This window comes from Triturus cristatus, chromosome 3_2 (genome assembly GCF_964204655.1).
Source record: "Triturus cristatus chromosome 3_2, aTriCri1.1, whole genome shotgun sequence".
In the NCBI taxonomy this organism is placed as follows: domain Eukaryota; kingdom Metazoa; phylum Chordata; class Amphibia; order Caudata; family Salamandridae; genus Triturus; species Triturus cristatus.
The window spans coordinates 229,271,872-229,294,354 of record NC_140584.1 but is presented as its reverse complement, the minus strand read 5'-3'; the positions used below and the strand labels follow the sequence as shown (position 1 = coordinate 229,294,354).

The 22,483-nt window shown below is 43.5% G+C and overlaps 1 protein-coding gene across 1 annotated transcript in view; it reads left to right on the top strand.

Moving 5' to 3' along the window:
* The window catches only part of LRP1B (LDL receptor related protein 1B), a 3,634,433-nt gene that overhangs the window by 3,321,139 nt on the left and 290,811 nt on the right, over nucleotides 1-22,483 (top strand). Inside the window, exon 78 of the mRNA XM_085647014.1 lies at nucleotides 9,503-9,744. Coding sequence (XP_085503140.1) covers nucleotides 9,503-9,744 — 242 coding nt within the window. The remainder of the gene's footprint in view (nucleotides 1-9,502; nucleotides 9,745-22,483) is intronic.

Genomic DNA, 22,483 nt, shown 5'->3' with positions numbered 1-22,483 from the left:
CCCATGAGGCACAGGGTCAAGACTGATTTGCATATGGCCATGTCTGAACTGGGGTGGCGTGGTGAGCAAAATAACGATGGATTAAACCCAGATCTGTCACTGGGGGTGAATGTTTTGCCAATGTGCAACATTCCGTCCATCATCTTGTGTGATTCACAATACAAAACATCAAACAGTGAAGTTGCTGACTAATGTTTATGTAGGCAGCCTCAAAGTCCCCATTCTACTGTTCTTGCCCTCACTCAGGGCATTATAGATGACCTAGGTGCTACATCATGAATGACTGCACTGATGTAGCAATCCAATTTTTACTATATGAAAATGAAAGTCTGCTGCAGGTTCATTCACTGGTAATGCATATAATGACATTTGTTAAGAGTAGTTTCAAAGCTGTAGTGCCACCATCAACAAGAATATGATTTCATATTATAGTTGGTAAGTTGTAGATCATCTAAAACATTCATATATGTTTAGTAAAAAAAATTATATGTAAATTTTTAGGGTTTTCTAACTGCACCTTTGCCCAGGTTTTTCATGGTACAAGCAGATACTGATAGAAGAAGGTGCAAATGGACACAGCCAGAGATGACTCCCTCTAATCATGCCCTGCAGGCTCTAGGAGCAGTGTACTGCACATATGGCATGCTCAATAGACACAAACTGTTGTAATGCCTACTGGTCATGACTGTTGACCGCACTGAGTACTGGCGGGGAGGGGACAGGGAACAGGGCAAAAAGCCATGATCAGCAGGTCGTTGGATTGGGCACTCTGCATTGGTGAAGGCTGCACCCTCTGTATAGCAAACTTGAGCAGAAGTTGTTGCAGGTGGTCAAGACTGGTAATGTACTGGGTAAGAAGGAAAACTGAGGGAAACACATTAAATGGTACTAAATCCTGTACCATACATTTGAGCACATGTACTGGCCCTGTGCATTATGTTCAAGGAGCTAAGGGGGGGGGAGCACATTTTGCCCAATTCTCAATGTGTTTCCATAAAAATCAAAAAAGTCACTAGAATATCTTTTGTGACCAGTTACCCATATCATAATTACCAAATTATCCTCAAGGTACTCAGTCAAATGAGCATTATGGTTTTGACAAAAGTCCTAACAATGGTTGTATTAAATAAATGCCCATGAGGAAATCAAATATACTTGTATGTTGTTGCTGAAGTGTCATTTCCAGACATGTACAAGTCCTTTGGGCCTAAATTACATAAGTCTTGAATGTTGTCTCATAAAATTTGTTTGCTTTTTGTAATTTATTTTTCAATAGAAATATTGAGATTTGTTTGTTGTTTGTTTGTGCCTTACACTTAACACATCACATACATTCTCTGAGGTTCACCTTTCAGTGCCACCTATTCTACCAAAGGTGAGCCAAAGAACCGAAAGGAACACATTTTCACTACTAATGCTTGGACTTCTAGACATTTTCTGTCATTTTAATTTCTAACAAATAGATATTGTGAATCACTAAGAATATGCTGAAGGGGTTTGCAATATCTGCATTGTGATTCCTAATATAGTTTGGTATTATAGTTGGTTAAATTTACTTTTACCTATGAGTAATCAGGGTTTTTGTGCTATATGGTTGATGCAGTCCAACTTGTCGCTGTCATTCTGGTGCAGTGGTGCAATTTGAACAGTCCTCGAAATATTTAGCTCCTATATCTTATCCCCATGCCTCTATACAGATTCTTTTGCCTCCCATTATTTCTGCAGGCGCTGCTACTTCAAATGTTTCAGTTGTGTAGCAAAGTCCATAATCAATGCTAAAGCACTAAAGACAAGATGGCCACCGACATTGAGCTCTATGGTCAACATATGGAATCTGGGATCACAAATCTGTGAAATTCTCTTGCTACAACCTGCCATCCACCCATATACTGCATTGTGCAGAAACTAGGAACAAGTTACAATCAGAAACATAGTATTAGTCTGCTCACCAGAACAACGATGTTTGAAGGATTTCTCTCACCAATTGTTGAGGCCTGATCTACATCTGGTTCTGATCTGCAGCAGTCATTGCTCCCAGGCTGATCTCTACGCCGGCATACATCGGAAGGAGTTCGAGTGGATTCTGGTGAACTGTCTCTACAATCTGCTGGGACCATGAGCATTGCGGAGCCCTCATGATTCAATGAGGGCCTTGTTGTTCTGCTGCTCTGATTAGTGTTCATAGCTGATGCATCTCGCCCACCATCTCTGGCTTTGCCCAGCTGGGTTGAGCACTCGTTTCACTGCCCTGTGTCTCCCGTCGTACCCTTGAGGGAGTGGTGCCTTATCTCCTGGGTGCTTGGCTGTTGGCAGTTCCGTGTGGGGTGCAGGGAGATCTACTCCTTGCTCTGCAGTATCTCCAATTTGAGGTCTGCTGCCATTGTTGCTTGCTGCTGAGCTGCCCTGATGCAGCGGAAGCCAATAAGGGATAGGAGTAAATTCCTTTCCAGCGTATGAAGGAGAATACAACTCTTCCTATACCTGACTCTGGTGAGTGTGGTCTCTTGCTGGTGCTGCCCACATGCCACACCATGTTCTTGCCCTTGATGGGGCTACTATTTTATTTTCCCATCTCCTTCTCTCCAGTGACCCATTTGGCTGCCCTTTGTGCTTCACCTTGATACTTGAGGTTGTTACGTGGCTGCGGGAGATTTGTCCTGCTGTATAGGTTTCGGACATTCTGTACCTTCCTGGTGAGGCGGGTGACTACCATCGGATGCCCATTCCCTCCAGATGTTTCTGATGCAACACCCTCGTTTTGAGGGCTTCTCCTGCTCTCAATTTCCAACTTTGTGTTTAGGCCCTTCTCAGTGCCCATGTTACTTTGAGTGCTCTCTCGCTTCTGTGACAGGTTTTTACCATGAGGTGGTCATTTGGATGGCTAGATCTCCTGTTATGTCACACAAAATTGCTATTTTGGAGGTTTCTCTCCTATCTAATTCTTGTCTTCACCACTAATTCAAGATGGTGGCAGTTTTTTTTAACTATTGTCACTGAAATGGGACTTGATGCACATTTCCACAGACAGTAAAATAGGACTAAGGATATCTAACAAATTTGTTTAAAACAAAAGAAGAACCCACCCAATGGTCACTGAAATGGTACTTGATGCACATTTCCATTAACTTTTTTTAATAATTAGACTGAACTCCATGCTATATGAGGCTGACTCGTTTAGTTCTTTCAGATTGACACATTGTGGATCCCTCATTATATTTAACTCACCACAATACAGTTAGGCCTTTCACTGCCATTTTTTGGTCCCTGAATATTGGGCCAATCACAGACTATCAACTAAAATTCCACTAACTGAGTCTCAAGTCATTGTTGCTAATATGGATCTAAACAACCTAAGCTCTAAGGACTGTTGATGTCAATGATGGGCTGTAATGCTTGTACGATTATCTATCCACCCAATCTATCCAAGAGTGCAGCCAATTGCTTCAGGCATAATCTTCTTAAACGAAACTCAGAAATGCTCATATTTGACACTTATTGGAACGGTGGTTACGGATCTCATCTTCTTCAGCAACAGAAGGGCACAATGGTGGAGAGCTATCACTGCAACAATCAAGATTCATTCCTCAAGGAAACTCCACACAGGCTTTGTATCACCACAAGTCCTGCAGCGGATTTCTATGCAGATGCACCGATCTCCCAATACAAAAATGTAAACTTTCTCATCCACTCTTCTGATCGCAATCGAGAGAGCTTAAACAAAATCTTCATGAAGATCAAAAGCACAATGCCTAACAACACTCACATTTCTTCCCACAGTCAAGGTAGCTCTCTTCACTCAGGAACTGAAACAAAGGCATCCTCCACTCCCTCCTCCATCCTATCTACTATGCCATCTCGTACCCACCTTGGTCTTAGCATCACATAAACTGGCACTGCTGGACCCAGTTCACCTTCTCCTACTGACGATTACTGCTCTTCTCCCACTCCCCATGTATTGGAGTGGTACATGACTGCTGATCCTAGAAGACAACCAAGAAATTATAATCATTGCACAAGAGTAGTCAATAGTCCCAACTTCATGATTACACAGGTGGCGATACTATCACATGCGCCATCCTCAGACTCTCTTGATCTGATCCCTCAACAACAGAGGTTGCCTATCAATGTTACATCCATTAAGACACTGCCTAGCTTTCTCCGTACCATCTCACCCAGCTGTCTCTCCCCTAGCCCTCCTCTTCTAGCCTCTTCTTCTCACTACACTGATTGAGGGCTGCGGTCCTCCCCCAACAAACCAGAAAGCACACACTCCCCCACCGCACCTATGCCACACTACATCTCCATCCACAAGGATAAACCCTTTTACCTTGAGGACAAACTTACTGACCTTAGTCAAGACCTTTAGTTAGTTAAAGCCAATCTCTGAACCCTTTCACACATCACTTTTAAGCTTGAAAGACATTTAATTCATAACTGGACCTCAGGGAATAATAAAATAGACCACAATAATCATCACACTACATCCACTAAGATGCGACCCAACTTCTCTCACCATGTTTCAATAACTAACACAAATTCATTAAACTTGCTTGAGAGATCTTGACCCTAATACAATCCTACCTCAAGACCCCAAAGGGTCACTGAACACCTGTCCGATGTCGACATACACACCCTTTTGCTCTCGTATACCAATACTCATTATGACTCAACAACTTTGCAGGTCATCATTCAGACTATTCCCTCCAACCCAAATAGAGAACCCACTCTCAACAATAGATTCTTCATCAAGCACAATCTTCTACAAATCCACATGACACAACAGGAGACATTAGTCACCGAATCTCATCTTAGATCTCTGCTCCTTAATTGCAGATCAGCGGTAAAACATGCAGGTGACATCGCTGATCTAATTCTCGTCCAAGACTTTGACCTGCTTATCCTTACAGAAACTTGGCTCAATGATTTGTCCCCACCTTCGTTTGTCATACTAGTACCACACAACTGCAACATCATCTGACCTGATCCGGTAGAATGGGTGGTGGTATAGCATGTATTAACCTATCCATGTTTACCTGAAAACAGTCAACAATGGATACTATGTCACTATGTGATTACCTATGTATAGAAATGTGAAGTAATTACAACCATATCTGTAATCTTCACACAATCTTACACCCCCACCGGGTAACAATCTTCCATTTATTGAACAAATGATGGACATCATCTCCTCTAACCCAGATCAAGACAGCAATCAGATCTTCCTTGGGGATTTCAACATACACTGGAATTACTTAAATGACCCCATTATTAACACCTTCACGGCCTTTATTACGGACCTCAACCTCACCCAATTTTGCAATGGTCCAACAGAGGCTCTACCCTTGAGCTACTCATTGCTAAGCACAACATGATTCAACTTGAATCCATGATGCCTTGTGATTGTTCTAATCACTTCTCAATCTATTTCGTTATCCTGGAAAATGTGCTATCTAGAAACGGGCAACTACTTGAACACAGACAATAGTCCAGAGATCTTAAAAAGATTAAACTTAATGAGCTAATTGCTATTAGCAACAAAATCCTACCTTCTACAGCAAATATGACAAACATGAATGAACTTATTGATCACTATACTCAATTCATGACATGATACGGGACATGATTGCTCCGTAGCAGTTTTGGATATTACAGAGCAGACAGTCCAAACCCTGGATCAAAGACAATCTAAATGAGGAAAGGTGCAATCTAAGGCTTGCTGAGAGAACTTAGAGAATCTCCCCATCTGGCTCTAACCTCAAACATTGGAGGGCAGTACGAGACTCATACCACAAACACATATGCAGGTTAAAAGCAGAATACTTCAGGTTGAATTAGATAGTGCCAAAAACAGGTCCAAAAACTTCTTTAAATCATCAAACAACAAACAACATGTCACTCTAAACAACACTCTGTTGACAAGGACACACTGCCAAATGGAGATTCGTTCTCCGCCCACTTCATCAAGACAAGGCAGACTGAATTAGAATTGCAACTCGCATCTCAGGTTTTGATCTGCATTGACCATCCTGGTCCTCTCACTGTGCAACATTCGGTCAGCTCTCCTCCTATCGGATATTCAACAAAGAATAAGGCTATGTAGTCTGCCTTCAAAATCCCTGACAAATTCGACATACTCACAATAATGACCTCTGTAAAACCATCTAACCATTTTAATGATCCTCTGCCAACTAAACTTGTCAAAAAGCTTAGATCTTCCCTACTACCTTTATGAACGAAGATCTTCAAAGCATCTCTGTCCCAGGGCATAGTCACAGATTGCCTAAAGAACTCCAATCTACAAAAAAACGGAATGCTGACCAATCTGACCCCCAAAACCTGTTGTCCAATCTCCAGCATCCTGACTCTAGCAAAACATTTGGATGAATGCATACACCTACTATTCTGTGGCCAGATTGGGAACGCCAAGAGTAGCACTTGCCAATTCGCAGCGTGGGGTGTATGATGGAGGCCTTGCGATCCCAGGTATTCAGAAATACTATTAGGCCTCATAGCTATTTGTCGTGAATGACTGTGCATTTAACGCTCATCTAGACCCAGCGTATAGAGTAGGATATGAAAGGCTTCTCTATGGGGGGACCGAGGTGGCCCCTGGCCGCGACACACACAGCACACACAGGTGGTTATTGAAGTATGGAGGTAGACCACCAAATTCCTGCGCTGGAAAGCAAAACTGCCAGGGGAATTCAACCTAGTGGAGTCGGAACACTTTAGGTATATGCAATTAGGACACGCACTAAGGTGTCACCTACTGGAAAGTGAGCAACTGCCCGACTCTCCACCGCTAGAAGACTGAATACTGAAAGAGGCTTTCTCGACCAAAGGGTTATCAATGGTTTATAAGAAACAAATGAATAACTCTCCAGTCTTCCTATGTCCTCTGAGGACAGCATGGGAAGGGGACCTGGGGACACTTGAAGATGATAACTGAGCTAAGGCCATTCAGGCCCCCGGGAACTAGCTATAAGGGTACGGTTTAGGCTGGTACAGTTTAAGGTACTCTATTGGGTCTAATATGCACAGACAGTCCTGCATAGAATAAGTAAGGTAGAGTCCCCCCATGTAGGAGAGGATGCAGGAACGAAGGATCCTTTTTACATATCCTATGGAATTGCCAGTTGGTGCTGAGCTCCTGGACACGTCTAGCAACAATAATGTCACAGGTGGTGGAGAGGGAGATCCCCCTTGAGGCCAATGGGTTGATCCTAGGTATGAAAGGGGAAGACGACTGGCCTGGGTATATAGTAATCTGGCTAAGGCTAGCAGCCGTAGTGACTAAGAGGAACATTGCCCGGGCATGGTGAGCTACTACGGTGCCGGCAGACACTGAATGGGAAGCAGAACTGGTCTGGTGCCAACACGCAGAATTTGTGGTGTATACAGCAAGAGGCTGCCCTGGGAAATGGGAAATGGTCCTGTGAGAATGGATGGCATACAGGGGACAGGGCCAGGGGACTGACAAGCGTCCGGGGAGGTTGATTGGTAGCAGGGTAGAGAGGTAAATAAAGTTTTGCTAGGCCGTAAAAAATCCAAATCGGGATGTCGAGATATAATAGGGGGAACATTTGAAATAACTAAGATTTACTATATACTGGCATGCAACTTACTATGGTATTAATATATGTAATGTAAATTCTTTATTTTGTTTCTTCTGGTTTTCAAAAAAAATAAATTAAAAAAAATAATAATTTTGTGGCCACATCGCACAATTTAAATTGCTAGACTAATACCAATCTGGATTCGGATATCGTCATAGAAAGGAAATGGCTCTAATGCATATCATCGATGATGCCCTGAAATTTGCTTCATCATAATGAATCCTGTCTACTTATACTCCTTGATCTCTCATCGCTGTTTGGTAGGTCAAAAATGACAACATTGTTGACCTCACAAATAGGATGGGTATATCGGGATGCGTTTTAAAATGGCTCATCTCTTTACTTCAAAACAGAACTCAGTGAATCAAAATCAACCAATACTTATAACACACTACACCGGAATCAACTGGTGGACCTCAATGTTCCACTCTCTCCCGCATGCTAATCAACCTGTTCATCCAACCTCTTACAGACATTTTGAAGAAGTCAAACATCCATTGCCACATGTATACTGATGAAACACAACTGTATCAGAAAATCTCTTCACCTGAAGATATCAAAAGGCTGAACTGCACTCTGTCAAAAACCTAGCAATGGTTGATCTGTAATCACCTAATGCTCAACACCCTGAAAACTGGATTCCTTTGGATCACCTCACATAACCTCTCGACCCCGTAGAAGATTGGATCACAGCTCTCAACTGCTCACCCTATATCATTGACTCTACTCATTCTTTAGGGATTACTCTAGAGAAACATCTTAATATGCAAGGTCATATCAGAGCAACCATCAGAGGACCAACCACCAAATTAACATTCTAAGAAAAATCATTCTGCCCCTTATGGATTTTCAATTCTGGTCATCTCCCGATTAAATTACGGGAGTGCCACTCTTACTGGCCTACCTAAAGGAAAGATGGCCCTGTTAAAGGCCGCATTGAACTCAGCGGCCAGACTCATAACAGGCTTCAGAAGAATACACTACATTGCTCCACACTTAAAGCATCTTAATTGGCTCCCATTTGAATCCAGAAAACGAGTAAAGATTGAATGCATGATGCACAAAACCCTTCATCACAATACTCCTGTATACTTGGCCAATAAACTTGAGCTATCTGGGGGCAGACACTGCTTAAGAAGCACCAACTCCTTTTTCCTGAAACCTCAGAAGTAAAACAAAAAAAGAAAACTTACAACCCTCCTTCTCCGGCTTTGCCCCTAGAATTTGGAACACTCTACCCACGGAAATCAGGACAAACTCCTTGTCTGCCTACTTCATAAAAGAAACAAAAAGCTCTTCATGCTTATATTCCTTTTCCAGAATTGATTAATCTTCTTCAGCCTGGCTAGCATTGGGTGAACTTCCAGTGGCTCTTAGAAATGTTAAGCTCAATGATATACTGTGTATATGTAATCCATGTTTATTCCTTCCCTGATTGTCATTTGTTTTTTCTCCTTTCCCTATCTTGTATTAAAAATGGCTGTTTCTGCAGCACTCTGATACCCAAATTGACTCATTTTCTTGCCCTAAAATAATAAATAAATAAATAAATAATGCTCTATTGTGTAGTGTTGGTGTCTTTCTGTTACTGATTTTTCCCACCAATATGAATGTGGTGAGCCAGGGTGAGGCTCCAATGAGGTTCTGCCAATGACCAGGCTTGCCCTCTAGCTTACAATATTGTTGAACTCACATTCTTAGAAAATACTACAGCTGGCCAACAGAGTCTATCCATTACATATTGTATATTTCCTGATCTACTATAAATATGATAAGCTAGTCCACCAAACAATGTTGTAAAACTGAACAAAATGTAAATGCCATGTGTTGACGAAATAAATATTACAAAATGTATTCCTAAATTTTTTTCATTTACCAACGTACAGGTTCTGAAGAGCAGATACTGTACATCGCTAATGACACTGAGATCTTAAGCTACAAGTATCCATTCAACTACAGTGAAGTGCATCAAAAAATTTCCCGCATTGAACAGAATTCACGAATTACTGGGATGGATATATATTATGAAGGGAGCATGATTATCTGGAGTACACAATTTAATCCTGGAGGTATATTCTACAAAAAAAACCTCGAACAACATAGAAGACAGACAAGCAGTGGAGTGATTGTAAGTTTTAACAAAATAATTCTACATATATACAGATGTGACTGTCTATCTCTGTCATTGAAAATGGAAGCATAATACTAATATTTTATTCACTATATGGGACTTTATCTGTAACAACAAATGTTACCGTCAACCAACATCATGAAACTCGAACTCCTAAACTCAAAGGATGGAGGTTAGATTTGTTTTGTCCTGATTATGAATTGTGACCTACTGATCACATACATACTTAGCTATTATTAAACTCACTAAGCCAGACATGTTTTGATATCATGGAGGTAAAAAATAAGTTCGATCATTTTTAATTGAAACTTTTATCAGAATCATACTTCTGATATTTGTAGATTATTTTTTAACAGTATTTGTAACTGATCTAAGTCAGCAACAGTCAAAAGGTTAACAGTAATATTATACTTTGCCAATCTAGTGAAACTGAAGTACGGGCCCCCAATGGCAAAAACCGCCTACCGCCACGGAAAGGCACATCCCCGCTAATATGGATGGCGGTGTCTCCCTGACTCCGCCACCATGTTAGCTGAGTCGACCGGGCGGAAAACCGGCGGACCGTCTTTCCGTCCGCCGGGGTCCCCCCGCCATGGTAATGTGAATTTGGAAGCGGGTTGTGGTTTTTAGTAGGTGGATCGCCACCGCCATACGGGTGGTGGCGATCCGCCCGCTATCCAAATGAGCCCCATAGTGACTTCCCCTCCTACCCAGCTTGAGGAGAAAACTCTGAGGGAGGGGCACAGTATTCAAAACCTACGGTAAAAAAATTAGGAAAACAGGTGAAAGTCAGTGCTGCACACACATACCGTAAACTTTCATGTTTAACCTGCAATATTGAATTTAGACATGGATAGGTCATAGCCATAGGACAAGCCACTGCCCCGCTCCCACGCTGCCAAACTACACCAACAACCACCTGCCGGATTAAAAGTTGTAATCCGGGTGGGTGGTCCTGTGGTGGCTGGCCCATGGTGCTGCTTTCCAAAGGCTTATGTAGGGCCTTAAAAAAAAGCACCTTGGGTCAGCCACAATGCTTCCCATCATGGCATGGACTGCAAAGTCCATGCTATGCTAGAACTGGGGGTGCAAAGCGATACCAAAGGGGATGGTGGATGGAGCATTTGAGCAAATCAAACACTCACCCCCAGTCAACTGATCTGGGTTTAATCCATCATCATTCTTTAGCTCATTCCACCACCCCAGTTCAGACATGGCCATATGCAAATCAGTCTGACCCTGTGCCTCATGGGAACAGTCCAGCCCGAACTGCCAAGGCATGTCTTCCCTGGACCGGAAACAAGCATCCTGGGACCGGTTTCAGGTTCATAACCCTCATCATCCAGGCTATCCTGAAACCAGTGGCAAAGTGAGCAAGGTACCCACGTCTGGGCATACCCTGCCAACTTACGGCAAACAAAGCGATACCAAAGGGGATGATGGACAGAGTGTTTGAGCAAATCAAACACTCACCCCCAGTCAACTGATCTGGGTTTAATCCGTCATCATTCATTAGCTCACTCCACCACCCCAGTTCAGACATGGGCATATGCAAATCAGTCTGACCCTGTGCCTCATGGGAACAGTCCTGCCCGAACTGCCAAGCCATGTCTTCCCTGGACCGGAAACAAGCATCCTGGGACCGGTTTCGGGTTCATAACCCTCATCAGCCAGGCTATCTTGAATCCAGTGGCAAAGTGAGCAAAGGACCCACGTCTGGGCATACCATGCCAACTTAGGGCGAACAAAGTGATACCAAAGGGGATGATGGACGAAGCGTTTGAGCAAATCAAACACTCACTCACAGTCAACTGATCTGGGTTTAATCCATCATCATTCTTTAGCTCACTGCACCACCCCAGTTCAGACATGGCCATATGCAAATCAGTCTGACCCTGTGCCTCATGGGAACAGTCCAGCCCAAACTGCCAAGCCATGTCTTCCCTGGTACCGGAAACAAGCATCCTGGGACCGGTTTCGGGTTCATAACCCTCATCAGCCAGGCTATCTTGAATCCAGTGGCAAAGTGAGCAAGGGACCCACGTCTGGGCATACTCTGCCAACTTAGGGCGAACAAAGCGATACCAAAGGGGATGGTGGACGGAGCGTTTGAGCAAATCAAACACTCACCCCCAGTCAACTGATCTGGGTTTAATCCATCATCATTCTTTAGCTCACTCCACCACCCCAGTTCAGACATGGCCATATGCAAATCAGTCTGACCCTGTGCCTCATGGGAACAGTCCAACTCGAACTGCCAAGCCATGTCTTCCCTGGACCGGAGACAAGCATCTTGGGACCGGTTTCAGGTTCATAACCCTCATCAGCCAGGCTATCTTGAATCCAGTGGCAAAGTGAGCAAGGGACCCACGTCTGGGTATACCCTGCCAACTTAGGGCGAACAAAGCTATACCAAAGGGGATGATGGATGGAGCGTTTGAGCAAATCTAACACTCACCCCCAGTCAACTGATCTGGGTTTAATCCATCATAATTCTTTAGCTCACTCCACCACCCCAGTTCAGACATGGCCATATGCAAATCAGTCTGACCCTGTGCCTCATGGGAACAGTCCAGCCCGAACTGCCAAGCCATGTCTTCCCTGGACCGGAAACAAGCATCCTGGGACCGGTTTCGGGTTCATAACCCTCATCAACCAGGCTATCTTGAATCCAGTGGCAAACTGAGCAAGGGACCCACTTCTGGGCATACCCTGCCAACTTAGGGCGAACAAAGCGATACCAAAGGGGATGATAGACGGAGAGTTTGAGCAAATCAAACACTCACCCTGGGGGTGCATACAGACAGGTGGGTCACACCATGTGCCAACCTGCATGCACCACCATGCAGCAATGCACCAGGGTGCCCTGTAGGGGCCCCAAATGTCCTCACCACCAGCAGTTTCACATAGGACTCACTGCCATGAGACAGCTTGCAGTGAGGAAACTCTTAATATGCTTGTCAGGGCCGCAGCTGCCCCACCAAGCATATTGGGGCCTCACACCACCGTACAACTGCCAGAGATCCCGGATGCCTGGCAGTTGCAGAGGCACAATGGCAGTCCTACTGCCCAACTTATAATGGGGAAGTTGGACTGCTGGTGTGGTTGTGGCTGGACCACCACTGCTGTGAGTCTGGCGGTCTGTAGACCACCAGACTCATAATCAGGCCCTTAATGTTCACCAAAGAAGCAAAACATCCTTAAACTATGACCATGGAAAAGCATAAGTGTGAGTCATCTACATTATTGTGTGGTTTAAGAAATGAAAATCAATTTACACAAAGACACATTTTTTGAGTCTGGACCAAATGGGGTTACTTTTTATTTATTTATTTGAAAAGTTTGTGAAAGTTCTCCGATAATCATATGCAGGTTGACATTTTAAGTATACATTGTTTTTCTTGTCATTCAGAATAGAGACTAGAGAAAGGTGACAAACACACTGTGATAATCATTTTCCCAACATGTTATTACTACATTCGAAAATTACTTTCTGCATGCCTGCCACTGTGCTCTGGCATCTATTATCCAAGCAAACTACTTTGAATATTTCAAATGCATCTGCAATCATTTATCCCTTTTATGTCACCCACATGGGCATGGAATAATGATTTCTGGGAATGGATGGAGCAGATAGGAGTGGAAAGCAAGGTAGGATAACTGAATATGGAATTGAAATTGGAAACCAGCCAGAATAAATATGCCTCTTTGTTTTTCCTTGAACATGACTATGTTAGCAAGCAGCAAGAAATCCCTTACCTTTACTGCTCATGCCAGCAATATTGTAATTTTCACTTGATATGTGGCTGCAGGTCATTTAAATTATTTCTTTGTAGCAATCGGCACAATAACATAGGTCAAGATTCATGTATTGAGGACTGATTTTAATATCATACAATCTTTTCAAAAAGTCGATTTCCCCTTTGCGTATTTACTTCAAATATTCTTCAAATTGTCTTTGTTGTCACATGACTGTAATAGGTAAGTAACATTAACAAATTCTCTTGTCAACTGTTGGGAAGACAGAATATCTGTTTGAGGTGTGTTGGTCCTATGAGTTTAAGGGACAGAAACCCTTTGATCAGATGACCCATTATCAGGCCCCCCCTACTCTGTCTCCATAAGTTGTGTTGGTGTGGTCTTCTAGCCTTATAAAAGGGAAGCTCTAGATGTGTGATACAATCTGGACGGAGTCCCCATAGGTAAAGGTTTGGTTGTGTAAATGGACAAGACTACAGAGGGAAAACAACCTGTCAAAAGTACCAGCTGGTGGACCCTACACATGTTTTACTTGTCCTTGTTGGGTAGAAGGTAAAAAAGTAGGGGTTAGTTTGACCCAATTCAAAAGGTCTTCAAGTTTCTGCCTGATTCATATCCTCCAAAGAGAGGGGTTGAAGATCCATCAGGACCATAAGCTGCTCTGCTAATGTAAAATATAAAGACGAAGTAAACAGAAAACTATAAAATCAGTTTAGCCTAGTATTTGCTGGAAATCACTGGTATCGGAATCTACTTCCAGTTGGTGTGAAGCCTCAATTCTGCTTCTGGATAGGGCATGCACAGACCTGTGTTTCTACGCTGCCGAGGTACCATCCGTAAATTAGAGGAGTCGTATCTCAGAAAGACATTCTATCTTCATGATAGTTGTCCATGAGAACACGTTGCTATTGTTATCAGTAGGAGACCAAGCTTTTGGTTTTTAATACTCCAAAGTCCCTTTGAGCAATTATACATGATTATTATACTCACATCTTAACATAAATAAAGAGATGGGAGTTAATAATATAACTTGATCCCTGATGTTATTAGATCTATCAGCGGCATTCGATACGGTCAGCCATAACATACTGTTGAACCGTCTCACCAATCTGGGCATCAGCGGGCAAGCATACCAATGGCTAAAGTAATTTCTGTCTGACCGTACTGAGAGGGTTCAGCTGGGTGAGCAGACATCGGTTTTTGGCTCCCTAGCCTGCGGTGTACCCCAGTGGTCTGCCTTATCTCCACTCCTTTTTAATATCTATCTGCAACCTCTTGTGGAGACTTTGACTCACATGGACTGTCAGGTCTTTAATTATGCCGACGATACTCAACTCCTTATCCGCAATTAGCAATTCCCACCAAGCCCAGGAGTCGGCTAAAAAGCTGCTCAGATTCACAGTGAACTGGATGACGGCCAATTCATTGAAAATAAATCCTGATAAGACCAAACTACTCATCATTCCAACAAGTAATAGTGCCTGGTATGATCTCTTTTGGCCTCCGGAATTAGGTGCAGTCCTGGTCCTAGTCCCGGTTGTAAAAAGCCTGGGGTTGAAAATTGACTCTGAACTATCTATGTCCTTCCAGGTTGCCACTGTGTTGGGAACCCGTATTGGACTACTCAGGCAGTTACGGAAACTTGCTTCTCTCCTGTGAACATCTTCATTACAGTCAATTGTCTCCACCACTGTCATCTCCAGACTGGATTACGGGAATGCCCTTTATATGGGCCTCCCCCAGAAACTTATCAGGAGATTGCAAGTGGTGCAGAACGATGTGGCAAGGCTCATTTTTAGACTTCCTAGAAAGACATGCGCTACCCCTCTGTTATATAAACTATACTAGCTTCCCATTAAACAGAGAGCGCAGTTTAAGGGTCTATGTATTGCCCATATTGCAATATATGGTCAGGCACCCAAGTATTTAAAAGACCGCTTGGAGAAATATGTTCCTGGCCGGACTCTGCGATCATCTGAGGCCTGCCGTTTAATTCCCCCCAGGTACATCTCTAAATCTAAAGGGGGCAGAGCGTTCTCTGTTTTCCTCCTGCAGATCTGGAATGATCTGCCGGAGTTTATACGCAGGGAACCGGCTCTTCTCACCTTCAGGAAGCATTTAAAAACATTCCTATTTAGTGAGGTGTTAACAACTGCGTAATTTCTGCCACTGCTGCTGCCATTATATTTCTGCCCTAGTGACTTGCTCACTTTTCTCTAAAAGCGCTTAGAGACCTGAAGGTGATTTGAGCTATATAAAAGGCATATAACATAACATAACATTCACCTACTAGCATTATAATTGGCAATTTGTGTTCATAAATACCAAGCCTTTTGGCATTTAGGTACTTTACTTTGTCTTTAATCCTCTTCTGAGAAACCTACATTAATAGTGCACATAATCAAGTTCAAAAGACCTTTATTTCTGCCATAAAAGCACACAAAAGAACCATACGATAATTAGTTAAAACATGCTAAAATAATTAACACATACAGAGTAGGGTTATGCAGAACGTTTTTGGTTGCAGTTAACTTCGGTCAACGCAACCTTGCACACAACTTTTGTCCTTAGTCTGTATAGAATAGATAAATAAAAACAGAGAAAAATTTCTAGAGGGTTAGTGCCATTACGGTTTAGAACAGCTGAATTCAAGCTGGAGTTATTGGTGCTGGGTATATGAATTATACATCAGATACCAACACTAGCCCCCTTCTCAGGGGAGACACGTATTTTTGGCCTAACTCTCCAGATAGCCATCAAGTAATGGGTAATGATAAAAATCAGCGGCTTGGTGGTGTTTGTTCTTAATATTCTTAGGGCTACATTGTGTTCTCAAATGTCCTTATTCTGGGAAAGCAGTAGGCCTGGGCGAAAATTTCGTTCCGTTCGCGGAAATTGCGATAATTTGACATTTTCGCGTTCCGCGGAGAGCGCGAAAATGTCAAAATTTCTGCATTCCGCAGCTTGGCGATAATTTGATTCTTGCTCGCGCTGTAAAATAATACATTCTCGCACGCGCGCGATCGCCTTACCTGAATCCCTGCTTTCGCCGACAAGTTTTCTTGATCCGGTCGCGTTCTTCATGAGATGTTGTATTGTGTTTAGCCATTTGCGCTGTCTTGCGACAGTTCGCGCCCGCAGTGACGTCATGCGTCGCGCGATCACGTCTTTCTTCTCGCGATCATGCACCGCGAGACAACTGAAAACAAGATGGCCGCGCCCGTGAGCAACCACATGGGTAAGTTGGCGAGCCGCAACCATGCAAAAAATCTCGCGAACATGCGGGAAAAAAGCTTCCGCATCTTCGCGATATTTCCGCGTGTTTGCGATAATTTTTAACATTTTCGTGATAATTTTGAAAGTGGATTTCGCAAATTCCGCCCACCCCTAGAAAGCGGGAGTATCCAGTAACGCCTGCTGCTCATGTAAAAGGACACAGCATACTCCATGGTTTCTTTGGGGGCTCCTCAAGCCGGGAACTGTTATTCCTCAGCCCTTGGGGTTATTGCTCACTTGGTGGTGAACAAGTGCAGAGGTAGAGTCCCATACCGGAATAACAAACAAAGGCACCTAGCTAGAGGTCACTCTGTCTCATCCAAGATGTCTTCCCTATAAAAGGATTCCTGGGCAGAAAAAAGTATCAGTCAAGGAAAGTATACTTGTTAGTGTGTGTAGCAGGGAATATTTGTGATGCCAGTAGGCTCTTTTAATACTGGACTTGGGTGCTCAACAGAATTGCCTACCCAATTGCTCCCAGAGTGGCTTTCACGTGTTTTATCCAGGGTATGTTTCAGGAGCCTGTATTTCCATGAGGCCTTTCCAATACAATTTGAGCTTTGGGTAGCCCAGATTCTCCTCCAATAAAGGATGGGACTCCAGATCAATTTTATCTGATAGGGCTCGCAGCCCAAATTCCAGCCTAAGTGGAAGTAGGGGAGTACTTATGGGAGCACCTTCTAGCTGGTGCATGAATCAGTTTCCTACCTTGACTAGTGTAGGTACAACCATATGGCCCCACAACTCTGTGCCATAGGAGGCAATCACTAAGGCCTGATGTTTGTGGATCTGTAATGCTGGGTGTGTAGGTCAAGCTGAGAGCTGTACTGCATCTTGATTATTCCTCCCGCAACTTGCTCTAGCTTTATCCTGCACTGTGTAATGTGTGCATACCACCCAAGGTGTTCTGTTAGTGTAATGCCCAAGTACGAAAAAGTGCGGACTTGATCGAGTGGGGTCACATAATGTTGGATTGGCGGTGGTTGAGTTCTCTGGATTTAAGACCATGTACTTGATTTTACCCACGTTTACCTCTAGGCACGGCTGCTTACAAAAGCACTCAAAACAATCCAGGAGTTTAGAACACCCATGGTAGAGTTGGAAAGTAGAAGAGTGTCATCAACAAACTTGTGTACAGGAACCCTCATGTTTGCCAACCTAGAAGTTTTGCTGTTACACTGGTCTAAAAAGTTGATAAGACCATTGACATAGAGTGTAATTAACGTGGAAGCAAGTATACACCCCTGTCTTACCCCTCTATTTATGGAAAATTGCTCTGTCATCTCCCCTGCCTGGCTCCATCTGACCTGCACATAGTTGTTATTATGCAGTCTCACGAATCCTGGGAACCCCTAACTCTTGCAATACCCACCAGAAGCTCTATCTAGGATCTAGCTCACAGGCAGAGAGTAGGTCCACAAAGTCTATATGCAGTTGTCCTCTACCCAGAGTGACCACTTTCCCAATATAACCCTGCTGAATATGGAGTTGTCCATTTCATAAGGACAGTGAATAATGTTGAGAAAAAGGCAATTCAAATACCTGCCTCGCTCAAGAATAAATCCCCAGGATTCTGTGTAATCTTGGGCTTTGTTTGGCACAATTCTTTTGATGGCTAACTTTTTTTCCTGTGCTGGAACTTCCATTCCAATATGGTCATCCCTGCATACAGATGTCCCTAGTGGTGCTGCCCTGGTGCCATCCTCCACCTCCCCTCTGGCTTTGACTGGCTGACCTAAGACCACCGGGTTCATTGGGTCACTACCTGGGCCAGTCAGTTCTCCCTTCTGCACTGGCTGGATAAATGGGCAACCGAGTCTCTAGCTTGAAAATTTGCTTCAATAGAACTGAACCAGTCTCTTCTACCAGAGGACACCAGGTTCCAGAAAGCATGCTGATCTTTCTCTCTAGCAGCAGCTAGGAGGCTCTCCCACCTTCATCGCTCACACCCTTCTTTTGCAACAGATGGCGTCTTTTATACAAGCACCTTGAGACCTGAATCAAAGTCCTGTCTTGTTTTCTTATCACATCAACTAGCTTGGACTTGGCATCCCTGCAATGTTTGTTATGCCACGTTAGCAGACGCTTCCTCTGAGTGTTCATCTGGACTTCAAATAACCTATTATGCAACTCGGGGATTGCCCCCAGGGGTGCTCTGGTGACCCCTGCCTGGGCCAGGGGTAACAAACCCTCCATGCTATCGACGACTAGGCCATAAATCTCACTGATGGACTCTTGAGAATTCTCCATATGCCCTATGTCTGTTACTAGTGACTCTCAATCTTCTGTCAAATGTCTCGCTTAGGTTGGCCGATAGCAATTGTACTTAGATTGAGGATCAAGGTGCTGTGGTCGCTATCTTGGTGAGGTATTACTGTCATGTATTCCAAGCATTGCCATACCTTAATATCCAGCAGTATATAAGGTATTAGGCTGCTAGAATTTCTACGACTGAAATATATTAGTTAGTTCTACTGTTGCAGGTGTGTAGCCCCTGATTTAGTGTAAGTGCATTGATGTTTACTGTGTTGAATGAGGACTGGTTCTGACCATATAGCATTCTCATCAGCCAGAAGGCTACGCACAGTGGTTCGCCCCCCCCAATTTTCCTTGCATTTGATGGGAGTGCAGCTAATTGTGCATTTAGCTGGTCAGGTGCAACGGGTTCCTTACTGTGCCCGATGTATCTACAGTACACATTATTAATGGAATAGTATACCCCATGGGGACAGATAGACCAATGCACTGTAAGTCAGTGGAGTCTACCTTGACCTCTCTCAGCATACCTGTAATAGTCATTTTTACCCACATTATGACCCCCTTACTGCTTTCTTGGAACGGTTGAAGGGACCAGGTCTCTTGGAAGAAACAGAAATCATGTTGCTCTATACATTTGCACCACTCAGGATGGGTTGATTTTGAGGTTAGGGCTGCTACATTCCAGGATATGAGCTTGGTCTGGGTTTCTAAAGTGGTGGCGGTATCCCTGCCATCTAAGAGCAGTCTTTTGGATTGATGCACCAAGGCAGGGCAGCCAATATGCATCTGAAGTGTGAGTTGGCAAACAGGTGGTGTAGATAACCCATGACAGTACTGTACCCTCTTGGTTGAAGCAGGGTCCCGCTATGAAGGTTTTTGGCTCTCAAGACTGTCTGGCTGCTGTCCTACATCTAATGGATGGGTTTTAGGGCAGATGACTCTTATATCATGATGGCAGACTACGTTTGGGAAAATCCCACAGCCGACAATGGTATGAAAAACCCATATCACACCAAGAGCTATACATAACAGAGGTGAGGTTCCTAATAGGCTCTCTCTCTGGACTAAATGAAGTGACTCCCCGGGGTTCCCCCCCCCCCAATATTGGAACTAGGGGCTAGTCACTGTTCATCAAAGAGTCAAATATACACCTGTCAAACCAATTGTGTGTCATATGGGATAGGGGTCGCCATATCTCTTCTGATTGGGGTGAAAAGTAGTTTGTAGAGGTTGGATGTATTGCCTCTGTGATTACTGGTATGTTGTAAAGTGTTGTCGAGTGGGGGGACAGTAAAAATAACCTAGGGGTAAGGGCTCCATATGGGTCCCTACTAAGCGATTACTTGCACGACCAAATAGGATGCTTTGGGCCAAAGCTGGAGATTTAAAGTTGATAACACAGTGGCTACCTTGATCTGCCCTCTCGGGCCCAATCCAGGCCACTCTTTTGGTAAATAGTATGTTGTAGGCCTTAGATAGAGAAAAACCTCTGAACCCTGTGAGCCAACCCAGTATTTTATTATGGAGTTCATCATATGTCTCGCTCTGTCCTGCCCACAACTGGGGAGCTCTGCAAAAGACAGCTAGATATGGGCAGGATTTCTCACCGGCAATTGGAGTGGACGGCTTGCAGATGCTGCAAGGTCTTCCCCTGCAGAAAGTTATGGGACCCATAGTCCCCTATCCGACGTGGCAGCTCCTGCAACTACAATGTTTAGCCCTGAAAGTGGCAGGGCTTTGTGGCACTCTTTAAGTGCTTGCAGGGGGTGTAGGCTCCCCCTGTAAAAGGTTTTGGGACTCATAGTCTCCTGTCAGACGAGGCAGCTCTAGCAACAGCAATGTTTAGCCTCCAAAGCAGCGGGGCTTCACTGCGCTCTTAAAGAGTTTGCAGGTGGTGCTGGCTCCTCCGCTTCAGAGAGATTTGGGACCCCTAGTCCCCTAAAGATGTGGCAGCTCCAGCAACAATGATGTTTATCCCCCAAAGCAGCAGGGCTTTGCGTCACTCTTAAAGCACTTGCTGGTGGTGCACGCTCCTCCCATGCAGAGAGTTGCGGGACCTGCAGTCTCCTGGCAGATGTGGTAGGTCCAGCACAAACAATGTTTAACCCCCAAAGCAGCGGGGTTTTGCGGTGCTCTTAAAGTGCTTGCTGGTGATGCAGGTTCCTCCCCTGCAGAGAGTTTTGGGATCCATCGTCCCCTGGCAGATGTGGGAGCCCCAGCAACAACGATGTTTAGCCCCCCTGTGCTGTTGGTTTACCATCCGTAAATTAGAGGAGATGCTTGAGAGTTGTCTAGGAGAACTCATTGCTATTGGTATATTTATGAAAGAGGAGGTCAAGCTTTCGGGTTTTTTAAGACTCCAAATTCCCTTTGTGCGACTAATACATGATAATTATACACACATATTAATATAAGTAAAGAGATGGGAGTTAATAATATAACTTGTGTATTCATTTGGCTAACAGTATAATTGACAATATGTAGTCATGAATACCCAGGCTTAAATGGCAATCAGGTACTTTAAATTTGTCCTTAATCCTCTTCTGAGAAACCAGCATTAAATAGAACATATAATCAACATCATACACTGATTGTAAGAAGCCAGTTTGTAATAATATGGAAAAGAGATGCACACACAGTAATATAATCTAGTTCCTAAACATAAAAACTGATTTATCTGAGGAATCCTGAGAATACCCATGGTAGTTTAAACACAGCATCAAGGCATTTCTTTGTTTAAAATGTATATGACACCAGAACAAAAATGCCAACACAATATTGAAATTAAGAATAATCATAATACAAAATGTCACAAACCTGAGTCAATCAAGTGAATCAATGAATAATGAATTAAATTAAAGGATCAACATAACACAAAAATGAAGTAACCTGGATGTTGGTATCACGACATAATAAAAAGAATTAGGCTTTTTTCATCAAATTATTCAATGGAAGTCAAAAATTGACTAATACTCTGATTGTGCTTCTCAAAATGTCTCTTGATGGCAGCAGTACATTAGTATTTGGGAATTAAAAGAATGAAATGCCCACCAGTTTAAATGCGATTAGTTTCAGGGAAAATTCTGTCCTCCCGAAATAACTTTTGAAACCCAGTGTCAATCACCTGCAGCAAAAGTCCCTTTTTAGAAATGAACTAATGAAAACAAATTTCCAGATAGTGGGGTCTCAATGTTTTTCCTGGTGCTCCAAAATGTTCAAAATCATCTAGGAATGTTCCCCGAGCAACAGGTGATATGGCCAAGTGTTGAAAATGCTTCTCCCAATTTAAGCTGTATACCACATTCAAAGGTCCAAGTAAACATGATGCTTCTTCTTTTGAATATATTATTGATCCTCCTCTTCTTTAGAATCAAAATATACTTAGTTTTCCTGCCCTTAGAAGATGCGAAGTCAGTGATCAAACAAGCGTAAGTATACTTGT